The 24,829-nt window shown below is 43.7% G+C and overlaps 2 protein-coding genes across 4 annotated transcripts; one reads left to right on the forward strand and one right to left on the reverse strand.

Annotated features, from left to right (window-relative positions):
• Window positions 1-1,409: 1,409 nt before the first annotated feature.
• On the reverse strand, window positions 1,410-16,559 carry ldhd (lactate dehydrogenase D). 2 transcript variants are annotated; one of them, XM_080003002.1, is made up of 11 exons: window positions 16,442-16,559; window positions 14,877-14,989; window positions 14,645-14,786; window positions 14,435-14,576; window positions 13,167-13,326; window positions 12,049-12,248; window positions 11,594-11,722; window positions 10,802-10,929; window positions 10,521-10,611; window positions 7,287-7,398; window positions 1,410-2,371 (listed from the first exon to the last, which is right to left on the reverse strand). In XM_080003002.1, the coding sequence occupies exons 2-11, from the start codon at window positions 14,882-14,884 to the stop codon at window positions 2,206-2,208; spliced, it is 1,278 nt and encodes a 425-aa protein (XP_079859128.1). In that variant the 5' UTR covers window positions 14,885-14,989; window positions 16,442-16,559; the 3' UTR covers window positions 1,410-2,205. The 2 variants fall into 2 exon arrangements, with proteins under 2 accessions (XP_079859128.1, XP_079859127.1); XM_080003001.1 differs by lacking the exon at window positions 16,442-16,559 and adding an exon at window positions 15,498-15,839.
• fam169b (family with sequence similarity 169 member B) lies at window positions 16,559-24,717 on the forward strand. Of its 2 annotated transcripts, XM_080003003.1 has the most exons (8): window positions 16,559-16,829; window positions 17,208-17,310; window positions 17,477-17,562; window positions 18,502-18,664; window positions 19,244-19,426; window positions 22,133-22,258; window positions 23,090-23,160; window positions 23,727-24,717. In XM_080003003.1, the coding sequence occupies exons 1-8, from the start codon at window positions 16,605-16,607 to the stop codon at window positions 24,096-24,098; spliced, it is 1,329 nt and encodes a 442-aa protein (XP_079859129.1). In that variant the 5' UTR covers window positions 16,559-16,604; the 3' UTR covers window positions 24,099-24,717. The 2 variants fall into 2 exon arrangements, with proteins under 2 accessions (XP_079859129.1, XP_079859130.1); XM_080003004.1 differs by lacking the exon at window positions 23,090-23,160 and having other exon boundaries at window positions 23,727-23,930.
• Window positions 24,718-24,829: the final 112 nt, after the last annotated feature.

Raw genomic sequence — 24,829 nt, forward strand, 5'->3', positions numbered from 1 at the left:
GCCGCGAAGTTCACACCGCCCAGCCAAAATATCTACTGAAGACTAATGTGTGTGTGTGTGTGTGTGTGGGGGGCGTTATTGCTATCATTCATATTGAATTTGACTGTGACAGAAGTCAATTCTCGTGTGGGGATTTATTAATTTATCTCCCAGAATAAACACTTTTGAGACAATCCTTTTTTTTTTTTTTTTTTGCAACGCACACTTTGCATTATTCCACCGAAATCAAAAGAATGTTGACAGAATACAGTGATTCTTGAGAGAACTCTTGACCGGAAGTCACCTCACGACCCCCCCCCCCCCCCCCCCCCCCCCCCCGGGCGTTAAATCAACTGGATCGAAGGAACCGAGCGTTAGGGAAAAACAGGACGACTCCTTTTCGCCGAGCGACTCGTCGGGAACCGAATCTTAAGAAAGGAGTCGAACCTCTCTTCGCGAGTGCCGCCGCCGCCGCGCGCGGCGGCTGCTGCTGTTGAGACAATGGCGCTTCCGAGTGCGCAGACTCAGATCGTTAACGCGGACGGACGGGGGAACGGTTTGATCGGTTCTTAGAGAGAACAGCTCCAGCGGTTTTTTATTTATGTCTGTATTTATTTTTATGTCACAATCTCAATCTGCGTATATTGCGCCTTATTGCACCATTGCACAATATTGTATTATAACACCCCGTGCCAGCTGTGCACATGAATCCCCACTGAACACACGCGCATTCATAGGCATACATGCATGTTTTGTTACCGAAAATGTTACTGTATTATTCAGGCAAGATTCGAGAATGTATACAACAAGATTCTATTCTCGAATCTCGCCAAAATACGACGCAGCACCGGATTATCACCACATGTGGAATTATTGGGATAACACACACAGGCTCCCGTTTTTCGAGTGGGATCGCAGTGCTTGGTGTAATGTCAAATTAGTTTGGCTCCGGATGAGACTTTATTTTCCCCTGCAATTACACGCACACTCGGATTCAGACTTTGTAGTGCGCTTGGTTCTTGCTACCCGATAAGGCCAACGGTGGCAGCGAAGTACTTGCGTCTGCAGGCGGGACAGGAGGTCTATAAATGGTCGTCGCCCACCCCACACACACACGCACTTGAACAACGATCTAAATACTCTATTCTCTACTCTATACTTTATATCCTCACTCTTACACTCTTGATTTAATATGTGCCGCATGCTATGATGCAGGGCACACAGAGTTCATTGCAAATGTATTGTACACTATCAAAAATATGTTTTATTTTATTTACTAAAAATATGTGATAGGCCTATATGTATATTAATTTTCATCAAAATATTCGATGAAGATGAACCAGGCTTCGTTTGTAAAATTATAAAATGTGCAACAAAAACGATATTTAAAACCAAATTGTAGTTGTTGTTTTTTTTTTTTAATAATTTATTTTTACTTTTTTAATTGAGCCAATGACTCCAACCTAATGATTTTGTCTCGGTTTTTCAATGACCCACACACAGACACGTGGTCAATCAAGACAAAAAATAAACTTGGAAAGACATTTTTTTCCACAACGATCTTCCTTTCAGGTCAAACAGATCATCTCACCACAGAAATCGCATTTTGAATAATGACACAAACACATACATAATAATTACACCAATTTCAGACAATCATGTGAATTTAGCGTTACAATCAGTGTATAGGGCACATTAGAGGTGCGCTTTAATAAATAGCCCAAGTAATGATCATATCATAACTGAACGGAAGTGATTTAACAGCCAACTGAAGGAAAGGCCTGAGAGACCGCTCCGATCACAAAACACACCATGCTGCTGTCCCCTGCTGGCTCAAGTGAGTACGGCATGCCTTTAACTCCAGCGGGCCCAGACAGTGGTGGGGCTGGTGCCTTGCCCAAGGACACTCAGACAGCGTTAGAGTTGATTATCCTGCTCCCAAAACCTGTTGCCTCACAACTCAGCAACGAAAAAAATGCGGCTTGAGAGGCGACTGATCTGAGTTTGCCTCTCTCGAATCACAATTCCATAAATAATCCAAATATGTTGTTATCGTTCGTAAGTGTTGTGCAACAATTCACATTGATTATGCATTAAAAAAAAACATCAGGAAAGAAACACTTTCTCAGTCAACGTCAGACAGACAGATTGCTCATAACTGTAACTTAAGGTTATGGTCGTTTAGCAAATTGGGTTCTGGCGTCCTCGCACCCAAAACCCGAGACGCTACAGAACCTTCCCAGGATTCATCAGGTTCTTGGGGTCCAAGGCGTCCTTCAGGCCCTGCATGACAGCGACGGTGGAGGCTCCCATCTCCTCCCGCAGCAGCCCTCTCTTCCCCAGACCCACGCCGTGCTCGCCCGTGCACGTTCCGTCCAAGGCCAGCGCTCGCCTGCAGGGGCCGGGGGACAGAAAACTTAGTATTGTCTGTGAGAGTTTAATGGCTTTGGGTTTAGTTTAGTGGTGGAAAATTATAATCCAGAAGGTATTTGGTCACTCACGTTGCCTCCGATTGTGAAGGTTAAAACCCTCCCCCCCAAAAAAATCAAATTTAAGGGAAGACAAGTTGTACAGGAATGTCCAAAGTGGCAAAGGAGCATCATTTAAGTCTATACATTTAAGGAGACCCAAAATGATAGAAAATCATAGTTTTTTAAGGTCATGAATAAATTCAATGTTTTCCCATTGATGCACGGCAATATGCTGAAGTTATAGCTTAACATAAAAACATATATTTATGAAAAAATATATAATGCATTTTGTTTCCAAACATTCATTAATGGAGTACGCCGCTAAAGTGAGACAGCCTTGAATGGGAAGCAATGGGTTTTGCACTTTTTCTCACAACAACTTTGTCTTTCACCTTGTTATACAGAAGGGGCAGAATTTTTGTGCTAAAATGGCATCTACTTAGCAACTCCATCCGCATTTCAAGAACACTAAGTGGTGAAACCCGGCGTTCCAGACCACAGAGAATGGCAATTACGATGTCGGTAGCCATAAAATTTGTCAATTGCATTCATGACATTGGAGGGCTGAGTGTTTGGATCAATATGCCGTATGTAGGGGGCAAACAATGTCCTTGTCTGGAGAGGAAAACCTGTTGTTCCCACGTATTTTGTGTACTTAAAGGAATGAGATCATCACGTTGCGTCATTCAGCAGATGCTTCCCAGAGCGTTCAGTGAGCACATGTGTCAGCAGCGGTCAAACCGACACCATGGAGATCACCGCCATCTCGGGCAAAGCGATTCATAAGAACAAGCGACCTTGAAAGAGTCACAGCATTATGTGTTTTAGATTATTCTCCTGTGACAGAGAACAGGGGGGGGGGAACACAAGAGAGTCAGGGGAATCAAGAAGGAAGAAGTGAAAAAACCCTTCACAGGATAGAATCATCAAACCCAACACTTGAGGTTAAGTGCCGGTATCAGTCCATTCTCGGGGGGGAGGAGGAGGGGAAGGAGTGGAGGAGTGGAAAGAAGGGGTTTGTGGGGTATTTGTCTGAAGAGGTAAAAAAGACAGCTCAGAGGATTAAGGGGAAGTGGTGTGGGGGATTTGAGGCAAGGCAAGTTCATTGATATAGCACATTTCATACACAGAGGCCATTCAAAGTGCTTTAAATAAAATAGATCAACGGGAAAGAGCATAGAAAAATCAAGAAATGAAAAGAAAAGTATGAAAGACATAAAAATAATAGAAAGTCACGCTGCATTTTAGAGTCGGAGTGCAATTATTAGCAGCAATTGAAGGCATGGGTGAACATAAAAGTCTTTCGCCTGTTTTTAAAAGTAACCAGGGTTGTGGCAAATCCAAGATCTTCCGGCAGTTTATTGCAGCTATGTGTGGCATAATAACTAAATGCGGCTTCACCACTTTGTTTCAATCCTAGGAACAGTTAGCAGCCCCGGTCCCTGGTGACCTAAGAAGTCTCGTGGGTTCATAGGATGGAAGCAAGTTAGAGATGTATTTTGGCCCTAAACCACTGAGTGACCCATAGACAAGTAACAGTATTTTGAAGTCAATTCTATGACACACAGGTGGCCATGCAGAGGCCTGAGAACTGGCGTAATATGTTCAGCTTCCTTAGTTCTTACTAGAACTCGAGCAGCAGCATTCTGAATGAGCTGTAGCTGCCTACAGGAAGTGTTTTTTTGGGAAGGCCTGAGAAAAGACTATTACAGTGGCCTAACCAACTGGAAATAAAATCATAAACTAGTTTTTCTTGGCTGTCTTGTTTGGACATGTATCCTCTAATTCTTGAATTGAAAATTTAGATCTGAGTCAATAATAACACCCTTATAACCACGATTTTATTCTTTTGCATAATGAGGCCCTAATGAGGTGCTTATACAGGTTGAATAAAAGAGGTCCCAGAATTGAACCTTGAGGTACCCCACACGTCATGCTGGCTTAGATGTGTAGTTGCCAATGGAAGCAAAGGAGTCCCCCTCTTGCAAATAGGACCCGAACCAATCTAAGACCGTGCCAGAGAGTCCAAGCCAGTTTTCTGGGTTGTTTGTCTGGTAGTAAAGAATGGTCAACAGTATCTTAGGCAGCACTAAGATCCAGTAACACTCAGATTTAAATTTTGTCTGAATCATTGTTCATGCAAATTAATTTTTTTTAGAACCTTATCAAGAGCAGTTTTGTTGCTGTGATGGGGTTGCAAACCTGATTGGAATTTATCTAAGAAACAATGAGGTTAAAAAAAATTGTTATGTTGTTGGTGGGCAGTTTATTTCGATTATTTTACTTAGGAAGGGTAGATTTGATGTGGGTCTGTAGTTGCTAATTACAGAGGCGTCCAGGATACCCTTTTTTTTATTAGTCTTAATAACTGCAGTTTTCAAGGCCTTTGGAAAAATGCCTGACAGGAATAATGCCTAACTATTTGCAGTAAGTCTGTCGCTAGGCAGCTATAAACATTTTTAAGGTAGCTCATTGGCAGGGTGTCAAGGCAGCATGTTGATGGCTTAAGATGTTCTACCTCAAGGTTTTTTATATTCAGTGGCATTAAATTGAGTCATGTTTATCAAGTTACTTTTATGTGAATGGAATGGTGACACATTATTGTTTAATGTGGATCTACTGATAGTTTGTTCAATGTTTTGAATTCCCTCAAGAAAGAAGCAAACTCATTGCATCTATTGGTGGAAGGAGTTCAGGGGCTATTTGTGCCGGGCGTTAGCCTATCAACAGTGGCCAATAAAGTGTAATTAATGTTCTTGTTGATGAGAGAAGAAAGATTGTCTCGCACTTTTCAATTCCAGATAGTAGGAGTGAAGCAGCTCTCTATGGGTGTCATAGTGAACGTGGAGCTTAGTTTTTTGCCATTTACGCTCGGCTTTCCAGCACTCTTTTTTTCTGGATTTTTACAGATGCAGCCTTTCTCCACAGTGCTTTTTGCTTACCAGTTGATGTCACCCTAACAGGTGCAATGACATCAATAACATTTATAATTTTGGAATTGAAAAGATCTAAGAGATCATTAACAGAGGCCGAGGTAAAAAGCTGGTGACGGGGAAAGAGTCTCCATATATCGTCTTTTAACCGTCTCCGGTCTAATGAGCGTCAGGAGTGCTAGACATTTCAAGGGAAATGTCTAGCACTCGATCAGACAGAGCAACATCAATAGTCGTAACAAATGATGACTTAAAACCCCTTGCGATAAATGAATCTCAGGTATGGCCCCGCCCCGGTTGTGGGTGGGCCCGGAGACACGTTGAGACAGTCCAGAGGCGTGAAGTAAGTTATTGGCATTGATAATCGTTGGGGTTGTCAACATGAATGTTAAACTCTCCTGATATAGACAGACAGTCAGAAACTACTAGAATACTTTGGTGGTCTGTATATAATCGGGTAGTAAAACACAAGGGGAGCATATGAATTGTAGCTATTCAAATGATGAGAAGTCTCCAAATGACACCTGTCTACATTGAAACACGTCTGAAAAAACAACAGCCTCTCCTCCCCCTTTCTCATCAACACAGGGGGCATCAACGTAGCTAAAATTTGGGGGGTGCTGATTCAGTAAGGACAGCCGCTCTGTTACTCTGATCCAGCCAAGTTTCAGTAAGGAGCGTGAGATCCCATTTTGGACTCATGATCAGGTCACTGATTAGGAAAGATTTCATAACGATCTTACAATAAGCATCACAGCTTTTATGGTTTTAGTGACAGGGTGTAGGGCATATATCGGCTCCCCTACAGCCCATTGTGTGGCTGTCGGGGAGCAGCTATGAGGCTCGATGTAGTTACAGAACGTGTTGAGTGCTGATTGTTTAATTTAGTAGTAATCAAAACAGGAATGGCAAAGTTACAACTTTGAACAGGTCGCTGGCCAGGCCAGAGGAAAGACGGGTTTGAGGAGCGAAAGGCCGCGGGTGATAATGAAGCCAAGTGAAGCACCCGGGGCTGTGGAAGACCCTTCTTTCTTTTTAGGGGTGGGGGATGGAGCAAAACTGTGTGATTAGAAGTCCCTCAAACTTTCAGTGATTAGCAGAAAAAGAGGCTGAGGATTAAAGAAAATAAAATAAGAACATTGTAAGGTTGTGACTTTTGACGTTTTCCCGCAGCAGGTCTGACACTGGGATATATACAGTGTGTATATATATATATATATATATATATATATATAATTATTTTTAATCACAGTTGTCCCGGGTGGTTAAAGGCGATGCAACGAAAATACAACGATCCAGGACGTGACCCCTGGAGCCGGTGGCAATTTAGCGTCTCACTCCAGAAACACAGCGGCTGGATGGACGCTGGCCAACATGGAGCTCTGAACCCTGATTAAGGTTTTGTTTTTTTTAATTCACCCTCTAATTTACTTATCTATACACTCTACATGCAAAAGCTCTTATTGTTTGAAGTTATCTTAGAATCAGACAGACAGACAGACAGACAGACAGACAGACAGACAGACAGACAGACAGACAGACAGACAGAGGTGTCACAGCAGTTCACGTAAAAAAGGCAATAATAATAAAGTTATACATTTTTTTTAAATACATTAAACCTAAAAATGTAACAATAAACTTAAAACTACCAATAAACTCTAAAAATACACTATAAATAAAAATATCACAGTATACAATCAACCGAATGATAAACAAGAAACAAATAACCCCAAAAAATTAAATTAACAATAAACAAGATAAAATTGGCAATATACAATAAAGCTACAAATGAACAAATAATAAGGTCTAGTCTAGCTCCGTTGTATAGTAGACAGGCTGAGAGGTGGATGCAGAAGAGTCCAGAGGTCAGAGGTCAGAATTTCAGAGAAGGAGCGCTGGTTACCTGGCCAGCCTCTCCGTGAAGAGGTGAACCCTGTGGACTTCATCCTGGTCAGTGGGGTCCAGCACCATGATGCAGTGGAAGTTCCCGTCCCCGACGTGGCCTGCGATGGGACCTGGTGGAAGGGGTCAAAGTCATAAGGAAAACACAAAAAAAATAAAAAATAAAAATCACCCCCCAGATTTAGCAAAGGGGCTGTTTTTTTTACAGTCACTGATAATAAAAGGATCAGCCACAACAATAAAACCACTGACAGGTGACGTGAATAACATTGCTCATCTCGTTCCAAAGGCACCGGTCAAGGGGTGGGATGTATTAGGCAGCAAGTGAACAGTCAGTTGTTGAAGTTGATGGGTTGGAAGCAGAAAAAATGGGCAAGCGTAAGGACCTGAGCAACTTTGACAAGGACCAAATTGTGATGACTAGACGACTGGGTCAGAGCATCATCCAGCCCGAAGTCTAGCCAGTCTGGTCCGATCTCACAGAAGAGCTACTATAGCACACACAGTATAATGCTGCTATGATAGAAAGGTGTCAGAACACACAGTGCATCACAGCCTCCTGTGTATGGGGCTGCGTAGCTGCAGACCGGTCAGAGTGTCCATGTTGACCCCTGTCCACCACCAAAAGCACCTACAATGGGCATGCGAGTGTCATAAGTGGACCATGGAGCAATGGAAGAAGGTGGCATGAATCACGTTTTCTCCTCCATCATGTGGATGGCCGGGGTTAGGGTCCGATGGAGAATATGTGGGATGTGCTGGAACAACAAGCCCGATCCATGGGGGCCCCACCTCCCAACCACAGGACACCTTCAGAGGTCTTGTGGAGTCCATGCCTCTACGTGTCAGAGCTGTTCTGGCGGCACGAACGGGAGCTACACAACATTAGTGGTCATAAGTGGTGGTATTAATGTTGCGGTGTATGTCCAGGTTTAGTTTCTGTGGGGTAATTCGTACCCGGCGAGGTGCGCGGTGTAGGGCTGCACGATCAATCTTATTTTCATCGTCATTGATATGACGCTCTATGACGCTCTCATCGTCACGCGAATGTGAACCTGCGGGATGAAGAGACTAACGGTGAATAACAAAAATTATTTTATTAAATGTATAATTTTTTATTTTTATCTTTTTATCCACCCGAGAGAGCGACGCCATCCGCGATTGATTAACTCGTGGACTCGTTCATGAGGAGCGGACACACGGCTCGCCGGTTGAAAGCGCTCCGAAAAGCAGTAAGTGATGGTGCGTTCACGGAACTCGGATAACTGGAATTCGTGTTACAGTTACTGTCATTCTGTAATTCGTCTTCCCTCCGATTTTTATTTTATTTTTTTAATTTCAAGAGATGTTTTTGTTGAGTTTAAAAATAATTGTGTTGTAAGTTGTGTTGTGAAATAATTGTATCGTTCATGTGTTTTCGCGTTCCGGATGCAAAAGAGAAAGTCTAAGACAATAAAGCGGCAGTGGGCAGAACGTCCAACCTGCGTTCCATGTGAATTCGGAAATCTGTAATTGGTGTCAGCAGGAAGTGATGCTGCGTTTCATGGGAACTCTGAAAACTCATAACTAACATGACTAAATATTGGTATTGCTGCCTGCAGCTCTATTTACTGTTATCATTATTACATAGCATCTGAAGAATTTTTCAATTGTTGTTGATTTTGAATAAACTCTTTTGACTTTTTAGAATACCATTAAACAGACTAAGTGTTTATTTAATTATACTTAAAGACTTTTAGTAATTATTTAGTGAAAACCATCTTTGTGCTCAAATTGAGGTACTTAATTTGGGGGCTAACCATAACCCCAGAGTGAATAATGAATTTATGAGCATTGGTAGAGCACACACGCAGACTGTGGCAGATAAATTTAAGCAGTAGAAGTCCTTCAACGTGAGTTGCTGTTTTTTTATTTTTTTTAAGCTATGCCACAGCTGTTTGTGAAACTTCAAACCGAGGCCGTTATTCTGCTGAGCCGGCTGTTTCCACAATCGCACCTTTAATAGACCTAAACACCTGTACCGGCACCGAGAGCCCCGGTTTTAAAGCTGCCCTCGTTATAAACATCACTTTAGCGCGGGTCTAAATGTGCAGACGCAGATGTTCTCGGGGTGCCCGCGGTAACCTGCAAACTTTCCGGGAGAGAATACATTAAAAAAAAAAGTTTCTTCTCTGTGTGACTTGGAGTGAGATGAATGTGTACGTAAAAGTGTGCCAACATCTTGCTGTGTGTCTGTGTGTGTGTGTGTGTGGGGGGGGGATGGGTGGGCCTGTTTTTACCTGTCGTTCGTTGATTACTCTTACGGGCAACAGACGTACAGCCACACTGATCCTGGGCCCAATTACCGAGACCCAAGAGAGGTGTGGCTGCTCAAAGCACACCAACCCCACACCACACTCTGTGAGTGTTGACTGGATGTGGAGCTCGAGTTCTACAACCGCTACCGTCTGGATCCAAAAAAATAATAATAATACTTTAAACTCGTCGAGTTAGAACCAAAACAAAATTTGAATGTCTCCTTAGGTCAGAGAATGTCAGTCAGACAGACAGACAGACAGACAGACAGATAGATAGATAGATAGATAGATAGATAGATAGATAGATAGATAGATAGATAGATAGATAGATAGATAGATAGATAGATAGATAGATAGACAGATAGACAGATAGACAGATAGACAGACAGATAGACAGACAGACAGATTATTAATACGAATACAAACAGGAAAAATGGAAATATTCAATAAACCTAAGAATTAGCTAAAAAAAGAAAAAAAGATTGGCATGATACAATCATCCCAAAATTTACTAAAGAAAAGATAAAAGATAAAAACAAATAGTACAGCAGTAGTACATACAATAAACCAGAAAAACAACGAGCAATGCGCAAAAAAATAAAAATATTTAAAATCAATTTCGCAATAAACAACAGACCAGAAAAATATAGCTAAAAATCAACAATCAACAAAAATAAAATTGGCAATATACAATAAATGAAGAGATGCTGTGGCTGAGGCTGAGAGGTTGTTTTCTTTCTTTTTTTTTTTTTAATTTACCAGAGGTTAACTGGAAAACAACCTCAGCGATCCAGACCTACGCTGCACTCGCCGGGACTCGGGACGGATTAGTAGTCGTAGCAACACGCCAGGAAAGGGAAGCGCAGGGCCGCTCTGGTTTTAATGATTTGGATTTTTGTTATTTTGCGTTTACTTGGAACCATAGAAACACAGCTCACCTGTGAGGCTGTTCCGCATCAGGTCTTCCTTGGTCTCCACGATGATCTGAGGCAGCCGGGAGAGAGGGACGCACACATCTGTGGCGTAGGCCTGCACGACAGAGACACTTCCCAAGTTGAAAACATTTGGGAAATCAAGCTCCTTCGCGGACAAAAGAGCCTCAGCACACGCGATGGATGGCAATTTTAAAGAAATCCCGCCAAACGTTTACGTGAATGCAGCTTTGACAAGGTCCAAAACCAGAAGTGATCTTGTGGAAATAGTCGGCGCCTGTGTTCACCTTGCTGCCGGGCCTGAGGGCCAGAGCAGCGTACCAGGCGTCGTGGCGAGCCTTCCACAGGCGGCTCCGCGTTTCGGGGTCCCGGGCCCACTGGAAATCGGCTCCGCCGTTGGCTCCCGTGATCTCTTCTGGAAGTCGCCGGGCAGATGTTTGGATGATAATGGGACACATTCTGACATTGGCGCCGTTTCGGCGGAGCCCTCGTGAATTCCTCAAATCAGTGTCTCGCTGGAGTTGTAAAATAACACCGTCGTGTTTCGTCGGGAATTGTTGAATTACTCTTAAACTATTAACCAGTGATGTGTTCGATTCTGTATTAGATTATATTCACATAAAAGCCGCAAGGAAAATGAGAAATACATCAATGATTAAACATGTGCCAGGGCCTAGAAAATACGAAATCAGTTGGAAAAATAAAAAGGATTAGCAAATGATAACTTGGAAAGTAAAGAAAGCTTTTATTATCTATGTTTTTATTTGTATTCTTTTTAGCAAATTGGAAACAAAATAACATACATACAATTATTTTACGTTATTTAACTCTCTCTATTATTTTGTTTTGAATAAAATAAAAGTTCTGATAAATCAATACTCTTCTATGTATACTTCTTCTTTGAAGTATACGTCCTGAAAATGTGACCATTTCAAACAGCTTTTTTAAGTACAACGCACACACACACGCGCGCACACACACACACACACACACACACACACACACACACACACACACACACACACACACACACACACACACACACACACACACACACACACACACACACACACACACACCTGTTGTGTTGACCTGCTCCTCTAGGCCCTTCTCGGTGCCGTGGAACTCCAGGAAGAGTGTGGGCGTCACAGGGTAGGACAGAGAGTTGAACCTGTTACAGGCGTCGATCATCACGTCGTCCAGAAACTCTGTGCACAAAATAACAAACACAACATAAAATAAATAAATAAATAAAAAATTGGCAGTGACAGACATACGCACAAAAGTATAAATTCTAGGTCAACTGATTACAAAAAAAAATAATTTATATATATATATTTTTTTTAATGGAATTATATAGTGTAATTGCAGCAGGTAGAAAAGACCCCCGGTAGCGCTCCTTAAGGCATAGTGGATGTCAAAAGCTTGCTTCACATCGAATGCGTAATCGTATCCGACAGCCAGATCCTAGTGGCCACCGGATGAACTGCATCTGGGTTTCACACTCCAGAATATGTCCCCCCCCCCCCCTCACCGATGCGTGCGATGGGGACGCCGGCCTGCAGGACCTGCACGGTGCTGTCCACGGCCGCCTGGACGGAGGGGAAGGAGCAGACGGCCGACACCACAGCCTCCGGGACACCGTAGAGGCGGAGCGTCGCCTTGGTGATGAGCCCCAGCGTGCCCTCCGACCCCACGAACAGGTTGGTCAGGTTGTAGCCCGCCGAGGTCTTCCTGTACAGGCCAGAGACACAGGGGAGCGCCGAATGTGAACCGAGGGTTGTGGCTCTATGTTTCCTTTTGGGAACCTGAAATGTTGGTTCCAGTCGGTTCGGAGCCTGTGGGGTTGGATGGGTATTTTGCGACATTAGAAGATGTTTGGCTACTTATGTGGCTACTTAAAAGCATGGCGCAAAATTAGATGTATTGGTATAATTATCATGTAAGAGCATTTAAAGGAATTTAGTAGCTTCATTCAAGTATATATCCTACAATCCTATGGTTGAAGGGCTGTCACAAACGTGACATTTTAGTTGATGGTTGGCTGTCGTACAAATAATTGTGATTTAAGAATTTAATTGTTAAATTTTGTTTGTTTTATGGCACTATGAAAGTGGCATGAAATAAAACACGTCTACCTAATGCGGAAAGAGCCATTTATTGTCACACGATTGAAGATTGGAACATCAAGAATTGTATAGGCAGATAGCTGATTTTCTTCACCACAACTGATGAAAACGTACCTGACTGTCATTCTATTCTTTGTTCTGGTTGACGCTGGGTGAAAAGTTCCCGTTAAATTTGGATGGAAACACGATTGTGGAATTTGCCCATTTTGCCGATCTACTCCAGTAATTGCGATCAGGCACCCATGGAATGGTTGTGACAGCCCTGACTGTATGTACTAGTTTGACTTTAAGCAAGTTCAAACTCGCCATCTTAATAGTCTATGAAAATGTAATTACAATGTGGGAAGCCGGGGACTGTGGATTTAAATCGCAATATATAAGTCATTTTGAAAAACCGGCAAGTTATGGGTTCAATCCTTATATAAAATAACATTGTATGGGTAAAAAAAAATAAACAATTCTCTTATGCCTGCTCTCAAATGAACTGAGCGTTGGTTGTGTTTTTCGGTGGCTGCGGTGGTACCTCGGTCGCCGGGCCTCCCCGGCGGTGTGCAGGATGGTGCCGTCGGCCAGGACCACCTCCAGGTTCAGGACGTTCTCCCTCATGGTCCCGTAGCGCACGGCGTTGGTGCCCGAGGCGCTGGTGGACGCCATGCCGCACAGGGACGCGTCCGCTCCCGGGTCTGAGGGCAGAGAGAAAGCTCAAACCCAACCGTACCCTCGCAAACATGTGAATTACACGATTACATATATACACTTGGTTCAACTCAGTTCACTTCTGTCCTTACACTCCTCCTAACTCAGCATTAGCAGGATATTACTTGTGGTGTTTTTTCAAGGTGTCATTTTAAGTTAAAGGTTTTTTGTTTTTTTTCTTGTTATTATTATTTACACAACCCCTATAGAAACAATATTAAATTCAATAACTACAATTTTCCCCTCTTTTTTCACCTGAATTCTCCCACGTGGTTAATAAAGTGGAGACAATACCCCCTCACACTCCACTATGCCGACAATATCCATAACCAAAACCTAGACAATCTTAAAATGTTCCTTTTTTTCTGTCATAAGATATATTGGAATATTTCTAACCATAATGACAAATCTAAAACAGCACTTAAATATGTATTGAATTAACTTGTCGCCTCTAGCAAACAGCCATTTTGGAGAAACCGCCAAGATACAAAGTGGTCGTCGTCGCTACTGAAGTCATGAATCTCCAGTTAACATTGGCATGGCATTGCATTACAAAATAAAATTCAAGTACTTTTTCAACCACTATTTTTTCCATTTTCAAGGACTTCATGCTAAATAAATATAATACATTTTCAATGTGTTCTTTATTCATTAAAATATAATCTTCAGTCTCATTGTCTATAATATATATATTATTAATCTCATTGTCATCTACTATTATAAGTGTATATTTCCATGCTGGATTAAATGTACATTTCCCTGGAATAATTAATGTCATAAAAGCGATTCTGGAAAATGTTTGACATTACGATTTCAATGACTAAACCAGGGGGAATACCACCGGTTTTCAATTATCGCTTTTTTTTCAAAGACTTTTTCCAAGCACTTCAACACAAAAGGGGATATTTTCAAGGCATTCCAGAACCCTGGTACAAAGTCTGTTCTCTAGTTCTTACTGTCTCTGATCAAATACCCGGTCAACTTTATCATGATTACTTGTTCTTATTGGCCTCTAAGGATTAGGCCAGAATGGTAACAAACACCCTAACCCTGGTTGATGTAACCAAACGTTTAACCTTTTAACAGGTTACGTACCCACGGGAAACCAGAGGCCGGTGTCTCGGATGTAGGAGTTGAGGGCCTTGCGCGTCACACCGGGCTCCACGGTCACGTCAAAATCCTCCTGATGGAGATCCAGCACCCGGTCCATGTTCCTCAGACTGAAGCACACGCCACCCTGAAACATGGACATATTGGAATAACTCCAGGCACACGTAACACACGTAAGCACGTTCATTCACTCACCTTCAAAGCCCCAACTCCCCCTTCAAGCCCCGTGCCGGTGCCGAAGGGAATTATGGGAAGGCGGTGTCGGTGGCAGATCTTGGCCAGAGCACTGACCTCCTCCACGCAACGAGGGAACACCACCGCGTCCGGGGGACGGCACCTGGGCAAAGGGGCAAAGTCACGCGGAACCCTGGCGCTATGTGTGTTGAGGGTCAGTGTCCGAAGCAGGGCAAAGGGCGAGCCAACCCACCTGTGCATGGACTCGTCTTTGCCGTGTTGCTCCCTGACGGCCTCGCCCAGTGACACGCCACGGTCGCCGCACACGGACCTGAAGGCTGATACGGCTCTCTCCAAACCCTCCGTCTGAGCGGGAAGGATCAGAAACACCCGCCCGGTGACAGAGAGAGAGAGAGAGAGGGGGAATGGAATGGGTAGCAGACACAAAGACACGGGGAAAAAAAAGAGAGAAGGGTACACCGCACTCAACAGAGTATACATACACAATGCACGGATACATGCATGCAAAGTATATTGAGGCTGACGTATTTGAATTATTACATCCACAGTTCATTCAGCTGCAGTGTACTGATCGTGACTTTTTGTGACAGACCGGTTGCCGAGAGGAGAAAAAGGGAATACCGTATTGTATGTTAGCTGTCCTGACCACTGCCTCGTCAACCACAATGGAAATAAGCCTTTCAGTTTTATTGTGTTACATAACACCATACTTTCCCATGACTGCCAGCCCATATTGGGCTCACAAGTGTACATCATTTTGTCCTGTGCATTTTCAAATCTGAAAATCTGTATACTCAGCAAAATGTGTTCACCCTGCAGATTGTCAGATTGCAATGCACAATAACGCACTTACTGCCGTGTGTTGTTTTTTAATATTGCAACGCTGCGCGATACGCGGCAGGCGCTGCAGGACGCGTCTGGTCCGTCTCGCCGTAGAAAACATGGCTGCAAACTAAAGTAAAACGCCGCCTCGTTAACCGTGAACAACCGGCAATTGACCGTATCACGACCGACATGCGGCGAGATCACACTTCGTGCACTTCCGAGGCTGGGCGCGGGGGAGAGGTCACTCGGCCAGGCCCGCCGTTCAGCGAAAGATGGCGCTGCAACCACAGGACTGCCGCTGCGAGTTGGGGGCGAGAGGTCCGAGTCATTTTTTGAGACTCGTTTCTTGACGACTCACTCGAGTCACACACACACACACACACACACATACGCACATACACATATATACACGTACACACACACACACACACACAAAAGAGTCGTTCGAGTCGAGCGCGGGAGGACTTCCGGTACACGATGAACGCGAGTCAGAGGGGTCGGTTGTGAATGGTTCTCTGACAAGAATCATTTTGAAATTCCGTATTTCGTTATTTAGAATTCAAAGAGCGGACCCCAGAAAATATTTTTTTGTACGAATTGATTTTAGCAGAGAAGGGCAAACGTGTGAATCACAAAAATCATTTAATTCTGTCTGTTGTGTGGTTTGGTGGGAGGCAACGTCGAAAACCAATCACATCGGATGTGGATTTTGCATCACGCCGTGCCTTATTTCTGCATTGGATTTCAAACTGACAAAAAAAAAAAGCTGTTGTTATTTTCACTCTTTGGGGGGTGACTCCCAACTCTCGAGTCGTTGAAAACAGAACGAATCGTTCGCTGTTCTTGCGACACCAGCGCCATAGTGGTCCAAGGCGACAGAGCGGGAGAAGTAGTCGCTTTCTAGGTACGAGGAACCTGTTGTAACTGATGCTGAACACACCGCAAATCAATGCTCACGGATCACAGGCCAACCTCGTTGAAACGTGAAGTCACCTCCGTGTATTTGTCCAAACTTTGCGCGTAGACGATCCAGGCGATCCGGATTAAGCGTCAAATGTGTAGACTTTTTTTTTTTTTTTAACAAAACGATATTGGTTTTCCCTTATAAAGGTGTTGTATTTCTGTATCGGCCACCATGAAAATGGCCTCAAAGAATGAGGCAGCAACAGGTTCCCGTCGGTCGCTCGCCGCAAACATTGAACGCGGTCCTGCACTTTCGACAGCCATGTATCCCGTCGACCTCCTGGAAGCTGTGAATGACGAGGATTTGAACGCAGCATCTGAGCGGCACTTGTCGCTGCTGGGATCAAGGCCCTGTCATAGCAACGACGAGTGGTTCGATACCCCCGCTGGCTCGAAGGTGGCATGGAAGTTTAGATTTTACATTCACATTTACTTGTTCATATCTGTTTATTTATATATATATATATATATATATATTCACATTTTGACTAATTTGGTAAAAAAAAAGATAATAAATATTTGTAATGTACTGCTTTTGGCATGTTGGAATCTTTGTGTAGTGAAAAGTGCCAGTTTTTTTTTTTTTTTTTTTTACATATTTTCATAGAAATGTCATGAAGAAAGAGAGGCTGTTTTTTGCAATTGCATAAGTTTTCTTATCATAAATCTGTCATTGGATAGTAGAGCAATATTTCAGAAGTAGAGCCAAGTTTATTCCGCAGCGTGTTAGTAGTTATGGCTCTTGGCAGTGTCTCTGGATGATCTTATTGGCCAGGTGGCGGTAACGGGGAGCAACGTGAGCAGTTTGCAGCTGTTTGAGGACAACCTGCCTGGCTGTGCTGTCTTGGCACTACATCCGCCTGACGACCACACGCAAGGTTGGGATTTGCATGCAAAAAAACTGAATTACACACACACACACACACACATTAAAGCTCTTTACAACCCTTGTTGTTGAATCCTGCCTAAATACCTGCACAAATTTGACTACACATTCTGTTTAGCACATTCCCACTGTAATTCTTTCTCTTCTGTGTTCACCAGTGGTGGCCCTCTACCTGCATGACAGATGGTGGTCTGTGGAAGATGTCTTGAAGACCTCCAGCAAATCCAGGACTGGCCTTGTGCAGGTAATATTTTGCTGTGTGTGTGTGTGTGTGTGTGTGTGTGTGCATGGGTGCGTGCGTGCGTGTGTGTGGAGAGAAAACTGCACATGATCAACTCTTTGAATGCTGTTTGACATGTTTTATATAGGACAATAACCTTTCGTTTGTTACGTAACTTTTAAAACACATTGCCTCTGGGTTTTAATGAGTCTCTCAGAATTTACATGAAGAGACTTTTCCAACAATGCCTGCTCTAGTATAGGAGTTTACCACTTGCCATTCCATCTTCACTCAACCTGGTGTGTGTATAATCTCCAGGGTGCGTTGCAATGACATTTCACTGCATATATGTATGAACGTATGTATATGTATGTGACAAATAAACCTCTTGAATCTTGAATCTTGAAATAAGGGTAACCACCAGGGGGGCTTGACAGAGCATTGTGTGTTTGTTTTATGGCACATTAAGACTGTATCTGTGACCAGAGTTTGACTGTTAAATCACTGTATGAGGGTAACACCCGGGGATATGATTGAGGGGCATTCTTGTGAACGACACCTGACCAATGGCACACAACCTCTCATCGGTATAAAGCCCTCTTCGTCAGAAGCAGGAGTAGAATGATCGAGACCACTGCTTTGAAGCAGCTCTGAATCTTCTCTTTATTCTGCAGAATAAGTATCTTTAATAGTCTCAGTTTTGTTTTCCTGTAGCGGGCAGATTAACCTCATCGACCACACAGGAGAAACTCTCCAACAGTGTGTGTGTGTGTGTGTGTGCTGTATGTTTTCGCATTCAATTTTAAAGCTGTGAGATATGCAAGCCCTTAAGCTTGAAGCTCATTAGACAATATTCCCTTTCTCCCCCCTCTTAATTCTTTTTTCAGTTCTTATTTTCCACAACCTGTGCATCATCGCTGGCGGTGGACTTCTTCTTACGTTCTACTCTATCCCCATCGGCAGGTGCGGTCGGCTGTGGAGAGAGTGCTCCTGTTCCTCCTCTGCCAGGTTGTGGGGAAGCTTCGGGAAGATGAGCCGCTGTTCTTGCCTCACCCCAGAATGGAGCAGGGCAAGCTGCTGTGGCGGTACCAGCAGGCGGTTGGCTTCTACACTTTCAAACAGAAAGGTCGGTGTTGTCTCAAAGGAAAGAAGTGGCGAATAAAGAGGTTAGGAGTTAAATACTTTCAACTCTGAGGGACGACTGTACACAAACAAGTCTTTTGAACTTGAATTCTGTTTCGATCATAGTTGGCACTAGGGCTGATTATTATATTGGGTGTATATTGATATTGGATCAAGGTGCAATATCCGTAAATCAGAGCAGGTTAAATGGAATAGAGTCTTGCATGGCCACAATAAAATACTGTAGAAGTCCAAGACAAATCCAATGCAAGGTGGTTGGTTGGTTGGTTATACCTGTGAATCTTTCTGAACTGCATGGTAAAATATTTTACAATACTGCAGCAAATCTGCTTCTGGAATCGCAATATCACAATAAGGTTATTGACATGTTTTGTTTCCATGGTTCTCCCTTCAAATAGAGGAACAATGGGCACGTACTGTGGCGCTCTCCCATTTGTCTCGAATTAAGCTGTGAGAGAATAGACATATGTATGAATCTCTATGTGCATACCATGACGGTATCAACCCCTATTCCCAGCAGGGACAATGCCTTTTTTTCCCCGTCACTGTGCTGGTGCTGCAGGCAGCCTGTGCGGAGGCTGGAGCGGGCAGAGCTACCAGCTTCCTGTGTTGGACACGGTGCTGGTGCGGCGGGGTCAGAGGGGCCGTGGCTTGGGGCTCCAGATGCTGCTGGACTTCTGCTCCTCGTTTCCTGGGGAAGAGGCACTGGGCGTGAGCTCGCCCTTATCCCACGGCATGGTGGAAGGTGAGTTGTGGACAGAGGATTGATTCACTTCCATCCCTGTTAGATTCTCTCCTTCTCCGCCCTTCGTATCTTGCGTATCCGCTTCAGGATGTCGAAACTGACCACAGAATTGAATCAGAAACAAATGTTCTTTTGGAAATGGGTGTGGGGGCAGGGCAGGCTCTGATTTAGATACACCCCCACAAGCTTGCTGTGTCTCCCTGCACAGAGAGATGACTGTATGGTCCCCAAAAAAAACCTTCTGAGTTTTTTGTTTTTTTTATGAATGTACCTGAAGACATTTACATGCCAATATTGAGTTATGATGAAAGTGGTACCGACCAGCAATAGAAAACGACATGTTTCATATTTTGATGTACTCCTCCGAAAAACATCTTACTCCTACACGCAGTGTCCGGTTGTGAAAGTGCACGGCTGCATCCAACGGTATCCCGCCAGCCCCCCGAGGTACGCAAAGCAAGCCCCTGCTCATTGCTGCTTGCAGCTCCTGTTTTTTTTTTGTTTGTTTTCCTATAGATATATACACTGTAGATAGATTGATAGATAGATAGATATGTTATTCATCTCCAGAGGGAAATTGCACTGTCAGCAACAGCTTACATGAAAAAAATAGCCAGTAATAATAAAGCAATGGAATAAAAAATACAAAAAATGGCAATTTATGGAAAAATGTGGAAATATACAATAAAATCCAACAGTTGACCGTACACAACAAAATATGACGTTATACACCAAAACTAATGAGAAGTCAAGTCAAGTTTATTTATACAATATAGCTCTAAATCACAATACACTCTCAAAGGACTTCACAGACCCACATTTCACAGAGAAATCAGCGGCATCCGTTGGTCTGAACCCTCCTCCGGGCATGGAAAAACTCCCAGAAAACCCTTTGGGGGGAAAAAAGAAAAAAAAAAAGGAATAAACCCTGAGAAGGGGCCACAGAAGGAGGGATCCCACTTTCATTCCAATGGATGCCGAGTGGGTAACAACAATAATAATAATATAGCTGCAGGCAGCAATACATGGGGCCAAGCTTAGTCGTGTTAGATACAAATTAGTTTTCCGAGTTCCCATAAAACACACCATCAATTTGTATCGACACCAATTACAAATTTTAGAGTTCCCACGGAACGTAGCATCGGTTCGTGCTGCTGCTCATCTTTACATCAGCATTATTACTAAAACGAGTTACAATTTTCAGAGTTTCCAGTGAACGCAGCATGGGCTGACGTAACGGCACGGTGATGCGAGTATTCAGAGTCCTGGTGACACGCAGAATTACTTCTACAAGCTGATACACTTGTTTTGCTTGTTATTGCTTTATCCTTAAAATTAGAAGGTGGATGTGGCCTGTAGTCCACAGAGTGCTGCCTCACGGTATCTCTGTGGAAGGAAATCACTCCGTGTGGACGCTCCCAACAACACGGTTCCATTCAAACAGATTAAACACTGCATGTACCGCAGAGACATCTCATCAACTTTTTAAACTTCTGCGACTAAAGTAAAACATGATTCGGACCCGTTGATCTGGAGCTGCAAGCGAACTGCATGTGTGAGGACACAAACACGGAATATGTTTTCGACTGTTTTGGACTCCTACAGTTTGTGTGGACTTACGTCTGGACCAATCAATGTACACTTACGTCAGTGCATGCTGCTCTTAAGGTGTTCAGTTAAAATATCTGTGCAACATTGTTTTAAGAATTACGATCATTCCCGAGTGATGCAGTGCGGACACAAATTATAAGGTTGGTTGCCTCCAGTGGTTCGTAGAACTTCCTGCGATGCGAAAACATCTTTTTCGAACGATTAAAGTTTACGGGGGTTTTTGTAAAACGCAGCACGAGTTACAGTTTTCAGAGTTTCCTTTAAACGCAGCCCAGGCTCAGGCCGTCCGTCTCGATTTAGCACTCGCAAGTGACCAGAGGGGAATGAGTTCCGCAAGGGGAAGCTTGGACTTATATAACTTCGGATGATGACGTCACAAAGCAGCCCGCTCCTGGAACCAATGACATTACGACAGTTTTTCACTCATTTCTGCTCAAACTGTAGATCGATGTGGGTCAAACTCTGAGCGACAACACTTCTGAAACCTCCTGGTTCTCACCAGACCCCAACCATGTCTGTGTGTACTGCCGTTGTTGTGATTTGGATACTTTTAGTATAGTAGTTTAGTAGTTTAGCCCGAAAAACGAGAATAAAAAAAAAAAATGGCGGAGCAATAACAATATGTTATAATATATAATATGGGATGTTACAAACGCATGGACTATGGTCTATGGATAGAATGGGCCCTACCTTGAAAAAAAATGCAGTTCTGGTAATATTCTTAACATGCAGGTAAAAAGAAAAAAAATAAATAAAAATAGAAGTCACCCCGAACAATTTAACCGGAAAAATGTGGTCATACACAATAACTTCTGAAATAAACCTAACAGCGAACCAGAAAGCTGAACCTAAGATGGGAACTTTTTTTTTTACTGTACAATAAACCCAATGACAGTACGTTGAATATAAGCCGATAAAAAAACAATAGAAAAATAAATCAAAACTGTTAACAGTAAACTGAATGGCAATCAGGGCCTTAAATGCATGACTTATTTGGGGGTATTTCCTGTATGATTCTTACCACTCCTTGTTGTTCCCCACAGAGGGTCTCTAGCTCTCCAGGTTGAGGTTTTGGGTTTGGTCATTGTGTCCCAGCGTGTAGGAGTTTCCTGCGGCAGCATGAGGAGCAGAGGGAGCGTCTGTATGAAGTGGAGGCTCCGGGGGGGTGGGCGCAGCGCCGCAACATCTGGCTGAGCATCCAGCTGGGACGCTACTCTCACAGTATGGAACAATGCTTACTTTCTTTTTTTCTTTTTTACGAAATATGAATCATCGTCTTCAGGCCGACGACGAGCGATTCCTGTGAAGCACCTTGGAGTTATTTACAGCAGCTGCAACGTTTAGTGGGCGGTAATGGTGATTTTTATATATATATTTTTTTTAATGAACGACGCAATTTGATGACGCTCTGGACTTTTATTACCAACGTAATAATACACCAGTCTTATCGGTCCCGCCGATCGTGACCTCGGTCATCGCTGTCATCAGCAGGCTCTCTCCTCGGTCCCCCGACGGCGCTTGGATCGATGTTAGCAAACTGGCCCGTTAAAAAAACACATGAGTCATCTCTGGGGTTCGGAATATGAGATAGAAAGAGCAATACGGGATGGCTTCATCGCAGAAGAAGTGTAGCTGAGGCTGCTTGGAGATCCTACATTTCCAAGGGCTTTGTGTGTCACCCTGTAAGGGCCTCACATTGAGGGTTCGTCCGGCCTCACACCCTTGTGCTGAATGCTGGGATTGGCTCCACCCCCCACCCACCCCGGTGACCCCGGGCAGGACGGAGCGAGTAGCGTTGATGAATGAAGGGCGGAATGAATAACAGGCACGGACGCTTTTCGTCATTTTTGCTTTACGAAAACAACTCCTTGGAAAAGGTGGAGGATTTGCCCTTCTCGTAGCTGCGCGCACAGGGCGTTCCGTGTGACTACAACGGGCCAGAAAAATGACTTGTTTGTGATATTTGTTCATTGTGGTATTTATATGTCTGAGCCCAATTTCCCTCCGGGGATGGAAGTGTCACGTGATCTTATTTGACCTCTGCTTTACCAGGTGCAAAAGACGAGAGGTGTCCCAGGTCAGCGGCGATAAAGGGAAAGGACAGCCGTGACTTATCCCACACGGTGATTACCTTCACCCAACGTTTTGTGAAGGATAACTGGCTAAATCAATAGAGAGAATTAAGCCAATTTGAAATTTGATCAGACCCTGAGTCCAGTGGACTCTTTTTTTTGAGATTCGGTTCTCGAAGGGTCAGTCGACCAAAAAAAAGAGTCGTTCAATTTTCCAACTCTTCATTCATTTGATTCAGTTGTTTATTTGCACGGGTGAATGAAGGAGGACGACGAACGAAAGTCCGAAGAGTCGGTTCAGCTCTGAGTTGTGAATGGAATTCCCCCAAAAATCATTTAATTCGGTCAAAATAATTTATTTTGGTAGGATGCAACGTGTAAACCTGTCCCATTCAGAATGAATTACGCCAAATGCCTTGTCCCTTTTTGCCTTGGACTTTGATTTAGTCCTCAGTAATTCTTTTCAGTATAAAATTGAAGATGATCATTCCCTCACTCGCGCACTCTTTTTCCGGAATGACTCCTGAGTCATTTCAAAGATTTGTTTCGACGCAAATGAATTGTTTGGGCATCTCACGTCACTACACTGTAACCAATCGGTTCGTTCTTTCTCTCAGCGCCGGGACGACGGTCCACGCATGGCCACCGTGGAAAACACCTGCGGCTCCAGCGGCTGTGACTCCCGGCAAACAGGCTCCGATGAACCCCACGACCCGGGGCCGGGCAGCTCTCTCTCGAAGAAGAAGAAGCGAGTCCATGAAAAGGGAATGTGGCTCGGCGGCACGCAGCACATGTCGGCGCGAGGGAGCGTCCCCGATGATGCCGAACGACCCCGGCGGACAGCCGGGCTGCCAGAAAACCCAAACCCTCGGACTTCTCAGAATCCGCACGACCCGAGCCTGCAAGAAGGTTCCGGCGAGAACAGCACGTGGCATCGCGCGGAGGAGGTCCCCGCGAGTGCCGAGCATCTCAGAAGAGCGTTAAGATAAATATTGTTCCCCGCAAATAAAAAGGCCTTGTGTCGAAAGCCATCCCCGGGAAAGAATTCTCACAGCGATAAAAGTTCTCAGTTGCAGTCCCGACAGACGGAGCCGGAATTAATGTCTCCGGAAATGTGATGTGGAAAGAGAAAAGCGCAGCGCAAAACAGCGTGAGTCCAACAGTTCTGTAACATGATAAGCATGTTTCATCCTGCCATAAATGAATAAGGATGAGGTCATATAGAAAGATGCATAGGTTAAAAAACAGTGACACACACACAGTACAGTATGTTTCATCCACTATTAGAATGAAACTCTTGATGTGTGTAAGACATGGATATGGTAGGAGGATATTTGCTATAAATGAGTCATTTATAGTGATGAAAGACTCGCAAACGATTCGTTCGTAGCAAACAAATATTTTCAACGATTCGGGAGACGGGAGTCACTCCGCAATTTCATTTGCGGGTTTGTAACTCTGTAACACACAGGCAATCACTACGACTCAAATCTACGTTTGTTAATGTATGGGGCGACAGTGGGATTTTCTTCTTTTTTTTTTTTTTTTTTAACAAATTCATGTTGAATGTAAATGTGAACGATACCACAATAAATATTTTTTGACAGAACAAAATGGTTGTTGTGACGCGCGCGCACACACACACACACACACACACAGCTTTGAGAAAATGAAAGATCCACACGTTGCATTATTCTTCCGTAAATCAATAATTGACTGA

This window comes from Zeus faber (genome assembly GCF_960531495.2).
Source record: "Zeus faber genome assembly, chromosome: 6".
NCBI classification, from domain to species: Eukaryota; Metazoa; Chordata; class Actinopteri; order Zeiformes; family Zeidae; genus Zeus; species Zeus faber.